A 21,433-nucleotide genomic window follows, 5' to 3' on the forward strand; every position below is an offset into this window, starting at 1 on the left:
ATAGAGGGAGTACAAAGAAGGTTCACCAGATTGATTCCTGGGATGGCAGGACTTTCATATGATGAAAGACTGGATCGACTAGGCTTATACTCTCTGGAATTTAGAAGATTGAGGGGGGATCTTATTGAAACATATAAAGTTCTAAAGGGATTGGACAGGTTAGATGTAGGAAGATTGTTCCTGATGTTGGGAAGTCCAGAATGAGGGGTCACAGTTTGAGGATAAAGGGGAAGCCTTTTAGGACTGAGATGAGGAAAAACTTCTTCATTCAGAGAGTGGTGAATCTGTGGAATTCTCTGCCACAGGAAACAGTTGAGGCCAGTTCATTGGCTATATTTAAGAGAGAGTTAGATATGGCCCTTGTGGCTAAAGGGATCAGGGGGTATGGAGAGAAGGCAAGTACAGGGTTCTGAGTTGGATGATCAGCCATGATCATACTGAATGGTGGTGCAGGCTCGAAGGGCCGAATGGCCTACTCCTGCACCCATTTTCTATGTGTCTATAGAACACAGAACATTACAGCACAGTACAGGCTATTCAGCCCACAACGTTGTGCCAAACTTTTAGCCTACCCTAAGATCAATCTAATGCTTTCCTCCGACATGTTGTTGTTGTTGTTCCTTTCTGCACTTTGTGGTGCATCGAGCAGCAACCTGTGCCGTTCCTTTAGCATTTTTGTCTGTCTTTTCATGAGGCCAAGTTGCTCGCTGGATGCTCAGCCCAGCACGGATGGAAAGGGTGCAAGGAGCTCTTTCCTCTTATGTAGCCCCCCATTTTTCTGTCATACCTGTGCCTATCTGTGAGTTCCTTAAATACCCCCAATGAATCTGCCACTACCACCACCCTAGGCAGGGCGTCTTATGCACTCACCACTCTGTGTAAAACTTACCCCTGCCATCTCCCCTACACTTTCCTCCAGTCAGCTTAAAGTTATGCCCCCTTGTATTCACTCTTCCAACCCTGAGAAAAAGTCCCTAGCTGTCCACCCGAACTACGCCTCTCATCATGTACACCTCAATCAGGTCACCGCTCATTGTCCTGCACTCCAAAGAAGAAAGCCCTAGCTGGGTCAGCCTATCCTCTTAAGAAATGCTCTCCAATCCAGGCAGCATTCTGGTAGGTCTCCTCTGCACCCTCTCTAAAGCTTCCACATCCTTATAATGGGATGACCAGAACTGAACACAATATTCCAAGTGTGGTCTCACCAGAGTTTTATAGGGCTGCAACATTACTTCACAGCTCTTGAACTCAATCCCCTGACTACTGAAGGCCCACACACAGTACACCTTAAACAGCCTAGCAACTTGCATGGCAACTTTGAGGGATCTTTGGTCATGAACCCCATGGTGAATTTGTGAATATAACTTTATATCATTGAGTTTCAAAACTGCAGCAGGGTCTGTTCCAAAGACTTATTTTTTTCAATGCTTGGGGGCATATTCTTTTCCAATCCCTGCTGTTTAGGCATGCTGAAATATGCTGAAGTCCTTCTGACCACTCAGTGCCTGAGATTTGATTTTGCATTGGAAGCTTACTCACTGGTGGATGGTGGGGTCAAGTACGGGTGCATTGTACAGTACACACAACTTTGCGTGACTTTGCTTGGGTTATGTTCTCAGTCTGGATTTACGTGTCAAATAAGTAATCTGCACAAAGATAAATACATTTTTTGCTGACCTTCTCAGCCTACCTCATTATGACCTTGCACCATATTGTCTACTTGCACTGAGCTTTCTCCATAACTATAACACTTCATTCTGCATTCTGTTATTGTTTAACCTTGTACTACCCCAATGTACCGTTGCAATAAATTGATCTGTATGAATTTCTTTATTTATTTAGATATATTGCAGAATAGGCCCACTGGCCCTTTGAGCTTTGCTACCCAGCAATCCCCTGATTTAATCCTGGCCTAGTTATGGGATAATTTACAATTTTCAATTAACTTACTAACTGGTAGGTCTTTTGACCGTTGGAGGAAACCAGAGCATCCAAAGGAGACCCATATGGTCACGGGGAGAATGTACAAACCTAACAGGCAGTGGCGGGAATTGAACCCAGGTCGCCTGTACTGTAAAGCGTTGTGCTAACTATTACACTACCACAAAGCAGGTTTTCCACCTCACCTCGGTACATGTGACAATTTTTAAAAAAAACTTCTCAATTTAATGTGAAGTGAACTTCTCTAGAATTGTAAAGATAATGAACATAATCATAAATGTGATTCCAACAAATGCCTGTGGTTTGAAGTCTGTTGTCTAAGCAAACTTAAAACTCTGTTTAATTTGGGTAAAAGCAATATGGTTTTAAATATGCCTCTGACTATTTGAGCTACAGATCAGTAGGAAAAGCCAGACTGATTTCTGCTACTGTACTGATAATGTTACTGCACCACTATGATGCTGTTCTGCTACTTCAACGATTCCAGTTGTAATTTGCTTATCAGTACACAAGTTTATTGTATGTTCCCAGGTCGGGCACTCCTACGATTGACCGACAAGAAGCTGGAGAGAATGGGCATCGTGCAGGAAGCACAGCGACAGCATGTGCTGCAGCAAGTCCTGCACCTGAGAGTCCGAGAGGAAGTTCGGAACTTGCAGCTGCTAACTCAAGGTTCGGAACACAGGCTTGGATTTGGGCAAATCAAACTTAAAATTTACTTATCCTTATTACTAAGTTCAAAGTAAATTTATTCTCAAAATTCATATATGTCACCATATACAATCATGAGATTCATTTTCTTGTGGGCATACAGAATAAATCAAAGAAACTCAACAGAATTGATGAAAGATTTGACCCAACAGGGTGGATAACCAACCAATTTGTAACTGACAACAAACTGTGCAAATACGAAAGAGAAGAATAAATAAATGAATACATACAGACATAAATACATAAATAAATATTGAGAACATGAGTTGAAAAGTCCTTGAAAGTGAGTCCATAGGTTATGGGAACATAACGTGAAGTTATCCCTTCTGGTTCAAGAGCCTGATGGTTGAAGGGTAATAGCCGTTCCTGAGCCTGGTGGTGGGAATCCTGAGGCTCCTGTGCCTTCCTAATGGCAGCAGCAAGAAAAGAGCATGACCTGGGTGGTGGGGGTCCCTGATGATGGATGCTGCTTTCCTGCAACAATGCTTCATGTACAAACATTTGTAGATGTGCTCAATGGTAGGGAGGGCTTTATCTGTGACAGACTGGGACGTATCCAGTACATTTTGTAGGATTTTCAGTTCAAAGGCATTGGTGTTTCTATACCTGGCTGTGATGCAACCTGTCCATATACTCTCCCCTATACATCTATAGAGGTTTGTCAAACTTTCAGATTTCATGCTGAATCTCCACAAACTCCTAAGTAGAGGCAGTGCCATGCTTTCTTCATAATTTCGCTTAGGTGCTGGACCCAGGAAAGATACTAGCTTATAGAATCTTTTAGTCATTTTTATACAAATACATTTTTAGTTATTTTCATATTCTATGTATTTATCCTACAAAAATTAGTCCAGTCCATCATGTGTAAAGCCCTCCCCACCTACAGCACAGCTACATTGAGCGCTCTTGCAGGAAAGCAGCACTCATTGTCAGGACATGCTCTCTTCTCGCTGCTGCCATCAGGAAGAAGGTACAGGAGCTTCAGGATCCACACCACCAGGTTCAGAAACAGTTATTACCACCCAACCATCAGGCTCTTGAACCAGATCAGATAACTTCACTCAACATCACTGAACTGTTCCCATGCACCTGTGGACTCATTTTCAAAGACTCTTCCTCTCATCTTCTTGATATTTCTTGGTGATTTATTTACTTATTTATTTATTTAATCCCTTTCATATTTGCACAGTTCATTCTTCTTTGCAGATTGGTTGTTTGTCCGTCTTGTTGGGTGCGCTTATTCATTGAATTGTGTTTCGTGGGTTTACCGTGTCTGCCCGCAAGAAAGTGAATCCAGGGTTGTATATGGTGACATTTATCTACTTTGTACTTAGATCCATATTTGAAATGCCAGTAGAAAAAAATCATCACTTCCATTATAACACACACAAAATGCTAGATCAGGGGTCGGCAACCTTTTTGCCTCTGTGGGCCGGATGGCGTATTATTGAGCGGACGGTGGGCCAGATAAATGACATAAAAAACTTGAAATATGGGATTTATCCATTTAAATACATCCAGTTATGTTTTGCCTCAAATTAATGAATAACACATGCTAGAAAATCATTTGTGCTTAACCAAGGATGCCAATTAGTAATCAAAGAATTCATTTTAGTTTTTCTGTCCCACCATTGCTGATGCCCCATCAGTTGTGATGCCAATTAGCTTTGACACATTAAGTTTCATTTCTGACATCATTTTCAGCAAAACTTCAAAAATGTCTGCCCCAGTAACCGTGTCCTTCATAGGAATTAATTGAATAAACTCTTCAAAAATTTGAAAAGTTGAGGTCACTCCTTGCACAAACACTGCAAGTTGAACAGTCTCTCAAGTCTGTACTCTCATCAAGTGCAATTGGAAAAAAAATGCAATTCATTGCAGGCATCCCTTAAACAACTTTTAACATCTGCTGACATTTCCTCAACTCGCCGTGTGATCGTTCTTGCTGACAGGCTGATAGATGCAAATAAAGATTTCTTTTCAAGACAAGCAATATCCACCACTGCCAGTAAACATTCTTTGACAAACTCTCCATTTGTAAAAGGCTTTGTCTTTTCTGCAATACATTTTGAGACTTTGTAGCTGGCATGGTTATTTCCTTCATTTTCACTGCTTTTTCGGCACTCAGCGTCTACCTTCCTGCGTTTTGCATTCATTGCCATTGGAATTTTTTTCTTTGATTTTATTTCAAAACACAAGTTACTCAACACGTATTGTAGCACATGTAAATATCTGGATATTTAGCGTGGATTTCTTGTTAAAACACAGTGATGCTGTTTCTGTTTACAAATTTGAACGATCCTATCTGAAAACCTGCGCGTGTATGGAGAGTATTTAATACATATTAATAAGGTAGTCTGCCTTCCCGTCATTCGTACCGGTGCATAAGAAGAATGTGGTAACCTGCTTCAATTACTGTCATCCAGTAGCACTTACATCCATTGTGATGAAAGGTTGGAGATGCAACATCAACTCCTGTCTGAGTTGCAACTTGTATTCGCTTCAGTTTCCTTACTGTCACAACAGGTCAACAGCAGATGCCATTTTATTGCCTCTTTGCTCAACCCTAGTACACCTGGACAGCAAAGTTGCACACATCAGGATGTTTTTCATTGACTACAGCTCAGCAATCAAAACTATCATCTGCTCAAACCTCAAACAAGCGAAAATCTGCAGATGCTGTCATTTAAGGTAAGATTGGATAGCTATATGGACAGAAAAGGAATGGAGGGTTATGGGCTGAGTGCAGGTTGGTTGGACTAGGTGAGAGTAAGCGTTCGGCACGGACTAGAAGGGCCAAGTTGGCCTGTTTCCGTGCTGTAATTGTTATATGGTTATATATGATGGAGGATTACAAATACCTGGGGATACGAATTGACAATAAACTGGAATGGTCAAAGAACACTGAGGCTGTCTACAAGAAGGGTCAGAGCCATCTCTATTTCCTGAGGAGACTGAGGTCCTTTAACATCTGTTGGACGATGCTGAGGATGTTCTACGCGTCTGTGGTGGCCAGTGCGATCATGTTTGCTGTTGTGTGCTGGGACAGCAGGCTGAGGGTAGCAGACACCAACAGAATCAACAAACTCATTCGTAAGGCCAGTGATGTTGTGGGGATGGAACTGGACTCTCTCACGGTGGTGTCTGAAAAGAGGATGCTGTCCAAGTTGCATGCCATCTTGGACAATGTCTCCCATCCACTACATAATGTACTGGTTGGGCACAGGAGTACATTCAGCCAGAGACTCATTCCACTGAGATACAACACAGAGCGTCATAGGAAGTCATTCTTGCCTGTGGCCATCAAACTTTACAACTCTTCCCTTGGAGGGTCAGACACCCTGAGCCAATAGGCTGGTCCTGGACTTATTTCCTGGCATAATTTACATATTACTATTTAATTATTTATAGTTTTATTGCTATTTATTATTTATGGTGCAACTGTGATGAAAACTAATTTCCCCCGGGATCAATAAAGTATGACTATGACTATGACAATGACTATATGGTATATTTGGTTTGGAATAAAACAGAACCTGGGGCCAGTGTAACAAGACGCCATGCATGTCCATCAGTGTGGTCGTGTGAAACACTCAGAATAAGGAAAAATTGCTCGCGGGCCAGATAAGCATAGTATCCCAATATTTGCTCGCGGGCCGTAGGTTGCCTACCCCTGTGCTAGATGATCTCATCTATTCAGGCAGCATCTACCGAAAGGAAAGAAGAACTGACATTTCATGCCGAAACCTTTCATCGGGACTCTTGACAAAAGGTCCTGAAGAAGGGTCTCGGCTTGAAGCATTGATTGTTTCTTCCTTTCCATAGATGTCCCAGCAAATTTCAGGGCATACACTGGTGATATTAAATCTGATTCTCATTTCCCTTTTCTGTTTCCAGCTCTTACTGGTAACTTCACTTATACAACACTTCTTCACCATCCTGTGACAATGCATTCGTCCATCTCAAGCCTCTTTACCCCTCTCTTCCTTCTGGCCTTCCATCAGATCTACAAGCTACTATACCTGGCTCCATTGCAGATTTCCATTTTGTGTCCTTGCCCCCTCTCTCATTCCTTGGCCTTCCTTAAAGCCTCTGTCTCTCACCACAGTCTGCTTTTCTATTGGCTTTCCAGCTTGGTCTGTTACTGCCCAAATACATTGATGTGAAATGGATTGGGACGTTTTCTGAAGGTTTCAGTTCAATTTAAAAGGTTGTATTTCAAATAATACACACAGTGGCCACCTTATTAGGTACAGGAGTGGAACCCAGTCTGATCTGCTTCTGCAGCCCATCCACCTCAAGGTTCGACATGTTGGGCATTCAAAGATGCTCTTCTGTATGCTACTGTTGTAACATATGGTTATTTGAGTTACTGTCGCTTTCCCGTCAGCTTGAACCAGCCTGGCCATTCTCCTCTGACCTCTCTCATTAACAAAGCATTTTTGCCCACAGAACTGCTGCTTACTGGATAGTTTTTGGGTTTTATTGCACCATTGTCTGTAAACTCCAGAGACTGCTCTGTGTGAAAATCCCAGGAGATCAGCATGTTCTCAGATACTCAAACCACCCCGTCTGGCACCAACAAGCATTTCACAGTCAAAGTCACTTAGATCACATTTCTTCCCCATTCTGATGTTTGGTCTGAACATCAACCGAACCTCTTGACCATATCTGCATGCTTTTATGCATTGAGCTGCTGCCACATGATTGGCTGATTATATATTTGCATTAACAAGAGGTGTACCAATAAAGTGGCCACTGAAGGTATACTGTATAGTAAATATCCTGGCTTAGGATCTACCTGTCTATTTAGAATGTGGTAGTCAAGTTGTATTTATGATGCGTCATGTAATTAACGAATATAATGTCAGATCAATAAGGCAATCACAGAGACTCTGAAGATTTATAAAACATATTAATCAGATTGGCCCTAATATGTCAAAAGGGGTCACCTGAGTAAGTCAGTGCCAGTGGAAGTCACTTTATAAGACCAAAATAATTAGGAACATAATTAGACCATGTGGCCCATCATGGCTGATTTATTATCCCTCTCAGCCCCATTCTCCTGCCTTCTCATCATACTATTGACGCCCTGACTAATCAAGAACCTATCAACCTCTGCTTTAAATATACCCAGTGACTTGTTCTCCACAAGCTGTCAGTGCCAATGAATTCCACAGATTCACCACTCTCTGGCTAAAGAAATTCTTCCTCTGTTCTAAATGAACAACCCTCTATTCTGAGGCTGTCTTGGACTCACCCCCTGCATGCGCAAGATGGCGACGTATATAGACACAGTGGCTTACAGCTCTCCAGTCCAACCTAACTTCCTCTCAATTAAACATTAGAGCCAACAGGAGCCCCTCCACCTAGGATGCATACTAGGTGCGTATAGCTTGCCGGTTTTGAACACTTAGAAAATCTGCTATTTGAGATACTATCAAAGTCAGTATTATTTATTTACTGAGATACAGCACAGATGGAGCCCTTCTAGTCCCACGAGCCACACTGCCCACAATCCCCCCACTTAATCCTAACCCAATCAAGGGACAGTTTACAATGACTAATTAACCTACCAACGAGTAGGTCTTTGGACTGTGGGAGGAAACCAGAGCATCCTGAGGAAACCCACACAGTCACGGGGAGAACGTACTTAACAGGCAGTGTTGGGAATTGAACCCGGGTCACCTGTACTGTAAAGCATCGTGCTAACCACTATGCTACCATGCCACCCATACCTGTTGCATGTAAATATGGGAATCATTTTTAATTAGGCCATACTGTATGCTTTGTATATATCTGTTTTTCACGGACTGGGGTAGAACTGCAATCTCATTGTCTTGAGCAATGGCAATAAAGTTCTATTCTATTGTATAGGAAATATCCTGTCCACATCCACTCTATCTAGGCCTTTTGATGTTTGAACTTTGATGCATAGTGTTTTAAAGCATGTTTATTCGTGGTTCAAAGGTTCATTTATTTTCAAAGTATGTATGCAGTATGCAACCTTGAGTTTCTTCTTCTTCAGATAGCCACGAAGCAAAGAAAAACCATGAAAGTCCGTTCAGAGAGAAACAGCAAACCCACCCATCCCCCCCACATAAAAAAGAACAATACATTCATCAACCCAACACTTCACCCCCGTACAAAAAACTAACATAATGCAACAGGAGCATCAACCTCCAGATCCCTCTCTCCCCACACAGAACGCTTCAAGAACATCAACCCTCCCCCCAAAATCCCTCTGCCCCGCACAAAAGAAAAGTGAGAAAGAATGGGTGAAAACTCAGAATATAAAAACCATAAGACTGAAAGGAGTCCGTAGTCCAAATCCATAAACGCAAAAACCTCGTAACACCCTCCAACATCATTGAAAGAGGCCGGCTGATGGCGCAGTGAGATCAGCGCCGGACTCCGGAGCGAAGGTTCCCGAGTTCGAATCCAGGTCGGGCCACCCCCGAGCGCGCTTTCCATCCGTGCCGGTTTGACTGTTGAGCCAGCCCCTAGGCCTCATAAAAAATACAAGGGTCGAGTCAGGAACGTTCATAATGTGACCCGGTTAATCCTGACACCACGTGCCAGACAAGAATGGCTGAATGTCTGGTACAACACACTTTAAAAAAAAAATTGAAAGAGAAAGACACAGAGGCCTACCCTCCTGGTTCCCTCTCCGGCAGCAGAGCACTCCCACCAGCAATCAGAAGGCGCGTAGTCCACACTCGCCCTCCACATTCACCTCGATATTTCAATGTCACTCGTCACTTCAATCAACGAACAAAGTTCAGAGTTAAATATGATTGAGGAATTGTGATACCCATCTTAATGCCCCCACAAGATAATAGATAAACAATTGCTAGCTTCTTTTGTCTTGAACAAATTCACAATGATTGAATTGTTCATCACTTCTGCTGGCACGAAAATTAATCATACTTGTAACGTCTGGGGATCGATGCATATTGAATTTTCCTTGAGGTATAACAGTAAAATATGGTGATAATGTAGAATGTGCAAAATACTTTAAATATTGCAGAGACAGATCTGTTATGATTTATTGTTCAGGTGTTTTGCCTTTGCAAAGTTTGGAGTCCTCTTTCTCAGCAGAGCTGCCTAAACGTTTGGTTTTGCATTTTTATAGTTGTGCTTTAGGGCGGGAAGTAGATAATGGCGTCCTTTGGCGGCTTTGACTGATGAACATACACAAATGATATGTCAACAGGGAAAAAATCTTTATCTTTCCAAAAGCTTTTGATCAGATTTAAAGTATAGTTTACAGTAAAACATTGGTTGTTTGTGTCTGTACTTGATTCAGAAATTTTATAATTAATAGAATAAATCTGAACAAAAGTTGACACTTTTTTAAAATGACTTTTTCCCCAATCTGGTTTGCTTTGAGAAATTTGTGGTGGTACAGTATAAGGTCTGTTAGAAAGCATGGACAGAAATTAGCCACAAAGTGATGGCTTTCCTTGCTAGTTTAATGTCCCTTCTCCCTCCTGAAGACTTTCTCCACTTGAGTCATAGCACAGAAATAAGCCCTCCATGTGTAGTCCCACCCAGCCTCAATGGAAAAAGCCTGCTTGCATTTACCCATCTATACCCTTAATAGTATTGTATACCTCTATCAAATCTCCTCTCAATCTTCTACCTTCCACGGAGTGAAGTCCTAACCTATTCAATCTTTCATTGTAACTCTGGTCCTCCAGACCCAGCAACATCTATAAGTTTTCTCTGTACTCTTTCAATTTTATTTACATCTTTCCTGTATGTAGGGGACTAAAACTACACACAATACTCCAAATTAGGCCTCACCAACTTCAACATACTGTGATTTATGAAGATCAATGTGCCAAAACTTTCTTTACGAGCCTACCTACCTGTGACGCCACACCGTTCACTGTGTAAGACCTATCCTGGCTGGTCCTACTGAAGTGCAACGCCTTGCACTGGGCTGCATTAAATTACTTGCTTGCTGCCGCACAATTTCATATTCAGCTGGTATCTGCTGATACTTTGCTTAAATGCTTATTTTTCACTTTGTGATCTTTCTTGGAATTTGTTGGTTAACTGTTTGTTACTGTAAGTGCAGTTTCCCGAAGTGTGCACTAGTGGAGATTAGTAGTGTGGTCCCTAGTTGCTTCATCTTGATATTTTTCTGTTTAATAGTTGCCATGTTCACTTGTGGCAACCTTTCCCACTGCTGCCAAGTACTAGCTGTGGCAATGCAGTTGGAAATTTGTCCAGTTTCGCCAAAGAGTCATAGATCATAGAACACTACAGAACAGAATCAGACCCTTTGGCCCATCTAGTCCATGCCGAACTATTACTCGACCTGCACCTGGATCACAGCCCTCTACACCCCTCATATCCATGTACCTGAATGCTGAAATTAAACCTGCATCCATCACTTCCTTGTTCTACACTCTCACCACCCTCTGAGTGAAGACGTTGCCTCTCATGTTCCCCTTAAACATTTTACCTTTCACCTTTAGAGACCTTTAGTTCTAGTCTCACCCAACCTCAGTGGAAAATGCCTATTTGCTTTTACCCTATCTATACCCCCTCATAATTTTGTATGTCTCTATCAGATCTCCCCTCATTCTCGTACACTCCAGAAAATAAACTCCTAACCTATTCAACCTTTCCCTATAGCTCAGGTCCTCAAGTCTTGGCAATATCCTTGTAAACTTTCTCTGTACTCTTTCAATCTTACTGATAACTTTTTATTGTAGGTAGGCACCAGAACTGCACACGATACTCAACATTAGGCCTCACCAACATCTTGTACAACTTCGGCATAACATCTATAATTCTACCAACAGTGGGTGTAGAGAGTGTAGAGCTCTGGGCTAAGCACATATCCCTGAGGTGTGCCAGAGTTGACTGTCAGCAAGGAAGAGATGTTACTTCCAATCCGCACTGACTGTGATCTCCTGGTGAGGAAGTCAAGGATCTAGTTGCAGAGGCCCAGGTTTTGGAACTTGTTGATTGGAACTGAGGGTATGCTTGTGTTGAATGCTGAGCTGTAGTCAGTAAGTAACAGCCTAAGGTTAGTATTACTATTGTCCAGGTGATCCAACGCTTGAAAGCCGGTGAGACTGCATCCACTGTAGGCCTATTGTGATGAAAGGCAAATGCAGTAAGACTTGGTCGATTTTAATTCTAAAATCGACTCTACAATTGACTATCAAATTACAACACACATTCAACAATTCCTGATGATGTATTACAATTATTAGAAGTTGTCAAGACTATGATCAATACATTGATGAATCACAGGTCTGTTTATTGTAAAGCAAGCATTTGCAAATATTGCTTCCGACAGTTAAGGAACATTGCATTGTTTCTGCACAAAGTATTTCTGCTTTGGAGCATTTTGTTTTTGACAGTGCTGTAGTTGAGGTGTTCAAAAGGTTTCTTTAGTTTTCATTCTACCCTCAAAAAGATGGGTTTCCCAATGGCCAACTGTTTTAATTCCAATCCTGGTTCCTATTCCAACATGTCAATCTACGGCCTGCTAAACTGCCACAATGAGGCTACTCTCAGGGTGGAGGAGTCTGGGTATCCTCCAACCTGATGGCAGGAACATCAGTTCTGTTAAATTTTCCCTCTCTCCCTTATCTTCTTCCATTTCCCACTCTGGCTCCCCTCTTATCTCTTCTCCTCACTGGCCTATCACCTCCCCTTCATGCCTCTCCTCCTCCCCTCTCTCCCCTCTCTGCCATGGTCCTCTCCTATCATTCCTTCCTCTTCAGCCCTTTACCTTTTCCATTCATCACCCCATCCATCCCCAGCTTCTTACTTCATTCCCCCTCCCCCACCCACCTGGCTTCACTTATCACCTTCTAGTTGTCCTCCTTCCCTACCCCCACCTTATTATTCTGGCTTCTTCCCCTTTCCTTTCCAGTCCTGATGAAGGGTCTTGACCCAAAGCATTGACTGTTTATTCCCCTCCGTCAGATGCTGCCTGACCTGCTGAGTTCCTCCAGCATTTTGTGTGTGTTGCTCTGGATTTCCAGAGCATCTGCAGAATCTCTTGTGTTTATGTTCATCATTGTGTTGTCTGGGAGATTAAGGTTAATCCTGAAAACTGCAGGATAAATTGAGAAGGAAGGCTGGCAATTCTACCAATTTATTTTCTCGGCAGGCCATAAAGCTCTTCCTTCTCAATTAGTTTTATTTTTACATGGAAACAAAAGCCAGGTATTTTCTTTTACCAAACTTTATCTGAGCATATTCTGTTTCAGTGCATTTTACCCAATGAAACATACATTTTTAGATAACATTAACCTTGGCAGAGGACCAGGGGATGATAAATAGGGGAGGGGCTGGTGAGGGAGAAAGGGGGCACCTAAAATTGGTAAACTTAGTTTACATGTTATTGAGGTGTAACACTTGCTTCTTCTCGTGGCTTAATCTAGGGGGTGATAACCCCGCTGCCCGGCCAAACTGAAGATGACCCCAAAATAACAGAACAGTACACAATATGTGATTAAACGATTAAGCTTTATAATGCTTATTTTGACTGTATGGTTAGTAGAGAAACAAAGTATAATAGAAAAAGGGCTCCAATCTTATTAAACAGTCTGTGCACAATAGTTGGAGCTCACGCCGTTTCAGTAGTCCGTCTTCCCCCATCGATCTCCTTCGGACCCCCGCTTGGAGTCCACCCCGTCCGGCGATCTACCACATTTCTCCATTTGCGTCTTCTCTCTTCATCTCTCCCTCTCCTTCGCGCAAAAGCCCACAAAAAAAACTGCTTCCAGAATCACAAGACGGCAACAAAATCCCAATTGGCTAACATTCATCAACAGTCCAGTTACCTCCCCCATAACCCAAACATTGCTGCTACAGAGAAACCGTTACTTCAGCGGTGAACATTACAGCGCATTACAGACGTATAGATTATCCAGGCAGAATATAAGATGTTGTTCTTTCATTTTTGCGTTGGGCTTCATCCTGGCAGTAGAGAAGGTGAAGGATGGACAAGTCCGTGTGGGAATGAGGAGGGGAGTTGAAATAGTTGGCAATAGGGAGCTCGAGATGGCAATTGTGGACTGAGTGTAGATGTTTTGCAAAATGGTTGCCCAATCTACGCTTGGTTGCGTTGATGTAGAGGAGGACAACTGGAAACGCTGAATGCAGTAGACAGGGTTAGAGGAGATGTATATGCACCTTTGTCTAACCTGGAAGGTCCCGTTGAAGTTCCTAGATGGTGGTGAGGGAGGAGGTGCAAGAACAAGTGTTTCTTCATACTTCTCCTCCAACCTTGTCTACTGAATTAGAATCAGGCTTAATATCACTGACATATGTTGTGAAATTTATTGTTTGTGGCAGCGGTACAGTGCAATGCATTAAAAATGTAAGTTTCAATAATAAATATAAAAAATAAATATTAGAAAAAGAGAGAAGATAGTGAGGCAGAGTTCATGGACAGCTCAGAAATCTGATGGTGGAGGAGAAGAAGCTTTTCCGAAAACACTGAGTTGTCTTCAGCCTCCTGCGTCTCCTCTCTGGTGACAATACTGAGAAGAAGGTAAGTCCTGAATGGTGAGAGTCCTTAATGATGGTTGCTGTCTTCTTGAGACCAGCCTTTTGTAGATATTCTTGATGGGTGGGAAGGCAGATGCCCATGATGAAGCTGGCTGAATTTCCAACTTTTTTCAATCTTCAATTCCATGCATTGCTGCCTCCATCCTCACTAAATGTTCAATCTGAGCAGTTTATCATCGCAGTCAAATCTCCTTTCATGTCCTCTGCTCGTTAAAGAAATTAATCTCTGTCTCATCTTTGTTGAAACTCTTCAATTATGACCGCATCCTCTCAGATCTTGGAGATCATATTGTCTGTGCCCTCAATGGATGGGTATATGAGATAAAAAGGAATCTGGGATATTTTGAATCAAAGACGTAATGAGCAAGCAAGCAATGCAGACCAGATGTAGCTAAGGCACAGCTAACTGCTACAGAGTTCTGTTTACCACATTATGTGAAGGATATTATAACAGGCAGTGGGGGTACTAAAGAGCTTTTGAGGGTGCTCATTCTGTCCTGTTAGGGAATTCCTAACCAGTGAGTTTGAACTGACTGGTCTATAGTTATTGAGCTTGGTCTGATACTCAGAGCCCAGTGCAGAGGTGCCCGATACACAGGACTGAAGGAGATCACACAGGGTTCTAAACTCTACCAGCTCCCTCACAGGCACAACACTCACAGCCAATGTATCATTTGTAATTTTCTAGGCAGGTATCAACCCTATGTCATATGACCAATGCACCTGTGATTTTAAATGCTTCCCATCTGGTCGCAGTCTGCTGATTTAAACAAAAGTTCAAGGTAAATGTTATTGTCAAAGTACATGTATGTCCCCATCTACATCCCTGAGATTCATTTCTTGTGGGCATACCCAGCAAATCTATAGAATAGTAACTGTGACAGGATCAATGAAAGATCATCCAGATTGCAGAAGACAACAAACTGTGCAAGTGCAAATATAAATAAATAGCAATAAATAACGAGAACGTGAAATGGCAAGGTAAGGAGTCCTTAAAGTGAGATCATTGGTTGTGGGAACATCTCAATGGACGGGCAAGTGAGTGTAGTTACTCCCTTTCGTTCAAGAGCCTGATGGTTGTGGGATAGTGAGTGACTGTTCTTGAACCTGGTGGTGCGAGTCCACTCGGTCAAATTGCAGTATTATGTGCCTACAGAAGGAGGCAGATGGCACACATGAATATGTGGCTGAAGCAATGGTTCAGGGATGAGGCTTTCAATTACTAAAGCATTGGCAATAGTTATAATATAGAAGAGTACAACACAGGAACAGGCCCTTCGGCCTACAGTGTTTTGCCAAACCAAATAAATTAGAAATCGAATGGCCAACTAAACTAATCCCTTCTGCTTACACAATGGCCTTATCTTTCCATTTTCCTCATATTCATGTTCCTATCTAAATGTCTCTTAAAAGTCCCTCATGTATCTGCCTTTACCACCACCCCTGGCAGCGCATTCCAGGCATTCACTACTCTGTGCTTTTTAAAATAAAACTTTCCCCTTACATCTCCCCAAACCTTACCCCTTCTCACCTTAAGTACTGCCCTCTGGCATTAGATGTTTCAACCCTAGGAAAAAGATATAGTCTGTTTACTCTATCTATGCCTCTCATAATCTTGTATACCTTTATCAGATCTCCCCTGAGCCTTCACCACTCCAGAGAAAACAACCCAAGTTTGTCCAACCTCTCATTATATCACACGCCCTCTAATCCAGGCAGCATCCTGGTAAACCTCTTCTGCTCCCTCTCCAAAGGCTTGACATCCTTCCTTTAATGGGGTGACCAGAACTGTATGCAATACTCCAGATGAAGCCTCACTAGAGTTTTATAAAACTGCAACATAACTTGTTAACTTTTGAACTCAGTGCCTTGACTAATAAATGCAGCATGATATATGCCACAAAGAGAAAATCTGCAGATGCTGGAAATCCAAAGCAACACACACAAAATGCTGGAGGAATTCAGCAGGCCAAGCAGCATCTGTGAAAAAGAGTACAGTCGACGTTTTGGGCCAAGACCCTTTAGAGTCCTGCCACCTTAACTACCCTATCAACCTGTGTGGCCACTTTCAGAGAGCTATGAACTTGGACCCCAAGATCCCTTTGCTCCTCAACACTGTTAAGGGTCTGTCGGATATGGGGCATTTTTACACCAGTGTCCTCTGTACAGGTTTTCTAGTGCTGGATCAGGGCCTCTCAAACTTTTTTATGCTATGGGCAATGCCATTACAAGGGATCCATGAATATCCCAGGTTTAGATGAAGGAATTTAAACTCAGTTGGCAGGAAGATAGTAATGAATTTGAATAAAATTTGTTTAAAATGGATTGACAGAGATAATAAACGAGAGAAAATCTGCAAATGAAATACACACAAAATGCTGGAGGAACTCAGCTGGTCAGGCAGCATCTATGGAAACGAATAAGTAGTCGACATTTCGGGCCGAGACCCTTCTTCAGGACTGAGAGATAAATGGTCCCAGAGCTAGAAATATGGGTGTTATACAGGACCAGGCTAAGTCAAGGGGCAAGGACGTATTAGGTGGCACTGTACCATGGCATTTAGCACAATGCTATTACAGCGCCAGTGATCAGGGTTCAATTCCCACTGTTGTAGCGTGGATGAAATCACTGGAGAGACAGAGTCACTGGTAGATACAAAGCAGCTTCTTTATTCCACACAAGGTACAGCAGGCATCATATGGACGGAGACGCTTTCCGCAGAAAGGTCTGCTAGCTCAATGTGGGCTCAATATTTATATGCTAAACACATATGAGAGGCATAGATTATTTCCTTATTCCTGTTTCTGTGCTGTAGTTTTGCTATGGTTTCTATGGTTTTCCACAAAGGCAATCGCTAGTTAAAAAGTTATAGACAATACATAGACAATGCTTCCTATTGAAGCTACATACAAAATATCACACCATCCTTTCCTTCCGCGCCAACATGTCTGGGTTGGTATCCACGGCCTTTAGGAATGTACTTGGCATTTTACGTGCTAACATAGAAGACAATTAATATTTATAATGTATAGATAATACTGTCTTTGAAACTACAGCATCTGGTCAAACTATGGCGCCAGAAGCATCTGGTATTGACACCTTTTTAGGAAGCGCATTGTCAAATAGAAGTCTGGTGGCCAAAGTCATTTAAGTGTAAACAAATCATCTACCCAAAAAAATTCACTCTAACACCCACCACTGCCTGTAAGGAGATTGTACATTCACCCCATGACCACATCTGTTTCCTCCTACTTTCCAAAGATGTACTCGTTCGGGTTAGGGCATGCTATGTTGGTTCCGGCAGCATGGCGACCTTTGCAGGCTCCAGCACATCCACAGACAGTGTGGGTCATTGACGCAAACGACGCACCTCACTGTATGCTTCCATGTTTCAGTGTACGTGTGACAAATAAAGCTAAACTTTAAAAAGCTAGGTCTGCAGTGCATGTCTGTACATGCAAGAAGCTCATTAAGGAAGGTTGATAGCTGCAGGCACAATTCGCCAAGGTTAGGAGGAAAAACCTGCATTGAGAAAGGGCAGGGATAATGTCATACAGCACAGAAACAGGCCTTTCTGCACATCTGGTCCAGGCTGACCAAGCTAAGCCAGTCCCATTCTCCATGTTTGGCTTGTATCCCTCCATTGGTATCCATGTACCTATCCAAGTATCATTTTAAACATCTTTATGTAGACCCCCTTTCGCTTGCCTCGGTCCTTTTTTCTCCCTCTTCAGCTGATCTTTGGCTTGCATTTCTTTTGGCTCTTAGGGGTTCGTAGGCAGTACAGAGACATGATCTACAGTTGCTGATCTCGGTACCTGACGGTACAAGGGACACCACAGAAGTTCTGGCACAGGCAAACATGAAGCAGGCACAAGAATACTTAAAAACATAAACACGAGGAATTCTGCAGATGCTGGAAATTCAAGCAACACACATCAAAGTTGCTGGTGAATGCAGCAGGCCAGGCAGCATCTCTAGGAAGAGGTACAGTCGACATTTCGGGCCGAGACCCTTCATCAGGACTAACTGAAGGAAGAGGAAGAGCTAGTAACAGATTTGAAAGTGAGAGGGGGAGGGGGAGATCCAAAATGATAGGAACACCTTATATTCCATCTGGGTAGCCTCCAACCTGATGGCATGAACATTGACTCCTCTAACTTCCACTAATGCCCCACCTCCCCCTCGTACCCCATCCGTTATTTATTTGTATACACACATTCTTTCTCTCTCTCTCCTTTTTCTCCCCCTGTCCCTCTGACTATACCCCTTGCCCATCCTCTGGGTTTCCCCTCCCATCCCCCTTTTCCTTCTCCCTGGGCCTCCTGTCTCATGATCCTCTCATATCCCCTTTGCCAATCACCTGTCCAGCTCTTGGCTCCATCCCTCCCCCTCCTGTCTTCTCCTATCATTTTGGATCTCCACCTCCCCCTCCCACTTCCAAATCTCTTACTAGCTCTTCCTTCAATTAGTCCTGACGAAGGGCCTCGGCCCGAAACGTTGACTGTACTTCTTCCTAGAGATGCTGCCTGGCCTGCTGTGTTCACCAGCAACTTTGATGTGTGTCACAAGAATATTTAGAAGTGTCGTTCTCTTCTGATAACTCTGTAAACAAACATATTGAAATAGGCGCCATTTACGAACCCATAAGAGGCAAAGAAACGCGAGCCAATAGAATTCAAAGGTCACCTGAAGGGGTAGCCAATCAGGACTGAGGCAAGCGAACAAGGGACTATATAAATGCAGGGGAGACACCACCAACTGTTCACTGAGGATGTCGCCTCGACTGGTGATGAAACATCTGCAAGATAATTGCCAAGCTCAGCAAGCACCGCAACATCAAATGCTCAACCCGAGCTATCAATATTCAGCACCATCCTAAACATTGTTAATGTACCTGGCTCAATCACTACCTCCAGAAGCTCATTCCACAAACCGTCCACCGTCTGGGTGGAATACATTGACCCAGAGGTTCCTATTAAATGTGTCTCGTCTCTCGCCTTAAACCTATGCCTTTGTTGGATTAGGGTGCAGATTGTTGTTTTCATTGTGTTTTTCCTTGTAGTTTCAATTTTCGTTATCTTTGCTGATATGTGTGTGTTATTGCCTGTTGGTCTGTAAACTTTTAGGCTATGTCCACCGGATAATTTTGAAAACGCCGATTTTGCTTAAAAACGATAGGCATCCACACCAGGCGTTTTTGAAAATACCTCCGTCCACATTAAAACGGGTATTTAGGCAAATCTCCTCCTACTGGGCATGCGCAGGACACATCTACAGAAAACAAGCAAAGAGGAAACGGTATACTATTTCCGTTTCCGCGGTGGCATTGTGCTATTTCCATTGATCAAAAACTAGACTACCTACAACAACAGCGAAAGAAAGTTTTCAGCAACGTCTTCGAGGAATACAAAGAAAATCTCCACTGGAAAAAGCAGACCGGACTTCTTCGTTTGGACAGACGATGAAGTCAAGCTGCTTCTGCGAGTTACAAACGACTACAAAGTCAGCAAAGCAGTGGAGAACGTGGACTGGGAGTTGTGCCAAACCAAATACAACGACATCCTCGACCGCTATAAAGAACGCTATGTACGTTCAAGAAAACAATGAAATGCCGTGCTGTCGCCACCATCTGTTCCGGCACGTTTTTAAAAAACTCCGGTTACCCCGTACACACTACACCGCCCAACCGGCGTTTTCAGATTTACACACTCTGGGGAGCGTTTTAGAAAAGTTCCGTTTTCGGGGGAGGAAAATGCCATTTCAGTGTGGACGGAGGGTCAAAACGAAGAGAAAAAGCTTCGGTTACGGATTTATCCGGTCTAGTGTGGACGTAGCCTTAGTCACTTGTGAAAAATTTGTTTCACCGCTTCTGAGTTCCTCTGTCTGCAAAGGAATCAGTCACAGTTCCACAGGTTTCTTATCTGGGACTGGCCCAACCTGTTATGCAGTACAAAAGGGAAACCAGGGCTTGCTTTTCTCTGTCACAGTTACTGTTCCTTTGTGACCTCTCTGCCTTGCTGGTGCAGGCTGACCCCGTCTGACCTGTAACAATGATAAATATCTAATAACATGACTGTACCCATCAGAATCGAGTTTATTATCATTGATGTACGGTACTGTGCAAAATCCTTAGGCACATATGCATGTAGCTAGATCGCCTAAGAATCTTGCACAGTACTGTATTTGGCAATATGGAGCGGACAGCAGGATTGTAAATCTGGTGGGAGCAAAGTATGTTGGGAATGATGAGGGTGGGGCGCTGCGGGAGAGATGTGGGACAGGTGGCAGAGAAGGAGTGCCAGTGGTAGGGAATGGTACAGGTGCAGACACGCCCAGCCCTGAGACAGCAGGCAAGGCCATTTGATTCCAAATTGATCATCACAGAATGCCTCTCTGGTGCTCCCCGCTCCCTTCCCCTTTTCTGAACAAGGCTCTTTGCTCAATCTAACCCAGTGGTCCCCAACCTTTTTTAATATTGACAATATTCTTGCGGACCAGCCGACAGGGGTGGGGGGGGGGGTGTTCAAGTTCAACAGTGCATGACAGGGAATGAGGAAAGCTGCAGCTGACTCACATCGTTCCACATCACCAAATCATATCGTTTCCTCGCAGCCCGGTAGCACATGCTTTGCGACCCGGTACCGGTCCACGGCCCGGTGATTGGGGACCACTGATCTAACCAACCAATGGAAGTTTCAACGCTATAATGACAATATTGTTAAAATGCAAAGGATTTCAGCATTGTTTTTATTGGAAAAATGGCACGGTGTACCTCGGCTGATAATAGAACCAGTAGTCGACACAGTGGATTTAGCTGAGACTGAACATTATTTATGCAAGACTGAATACTTTAATCTACAGAAATGCAAACATTTCCTCCTTAATTGACTGAATTGTGGAAATAAATATATGCAGTTGCCTTTTACTGAATCAGCAAATCCAGGGTGTTAATTTTTCCATTTCAACAAGAGATAGGTGGGACATATTAAACTACCCCAATTTTTTAAAATCGCAAATACCTTGTAATATGAAATCTTAGTAACGTTCAGTATGATCAACATTTTATTGATCATTCATCTCCCTGTAGTTGTTCTGAGGAGCGTTGCTCTGTAAATGCATTAGCGATACACACACAGCAGGTCCTTCCAACACCCAGCCAGTAACCTACCTAGACCCATCACAGGACAACTACCAGTTAACCTACTAACTGCTGCATCTTTGGACTACA

General features: G+C 43.0%; 1 protein-coding gene across 7 annotated transcripts in view; it reads left to right on the forward strand.

Moving 5' to 3' along the window:
• samd12 (sterile alpha motif domain containing 12) overlaps positions 1 to 21,433 on the forward strand; it is a 155,612-nt gene that overhangs the window by 90,514 nt on the left and 43,665 nt on the right. For 3 of the 7 annotated variants that reach the window (XM_072252553.1, XM_072252562.1, XM_072252572.1), the window contains exons 4-5: positions 2,473 to 2,613; positions 5,223 to 5,343. In XM_072252553.1, the coding sequence (XP_072108654.1) occupies positions 2,473 to 2,613; positions 5,223 to 5,343 (262 nt within the window). Of the gene's footprint in view, positions 1 to 2,472; positions 2,614 to 5,178; positions 5,344 to 21,433 lie in introns of those variants that run through there. The other 4 variants (XM_072252602.1, XM_072252581.1, XM_072252590.1 and 1 more) reach the window with 2 other exon arrangements.

This window comes from Mobula birostris, chromosome 1, assembly GCF_030028105.1.
Source record: "Mobula birostris isolate sMobBir1 chromosome 1, sMobBir1.hap1, whole genome shotgun sequence".
NCBI lineage: Eukaryota > Metazoa > Chordata > Chondrichthyes > Myliobatiformes > Myliobatidae > Mobula > Mobula birostris.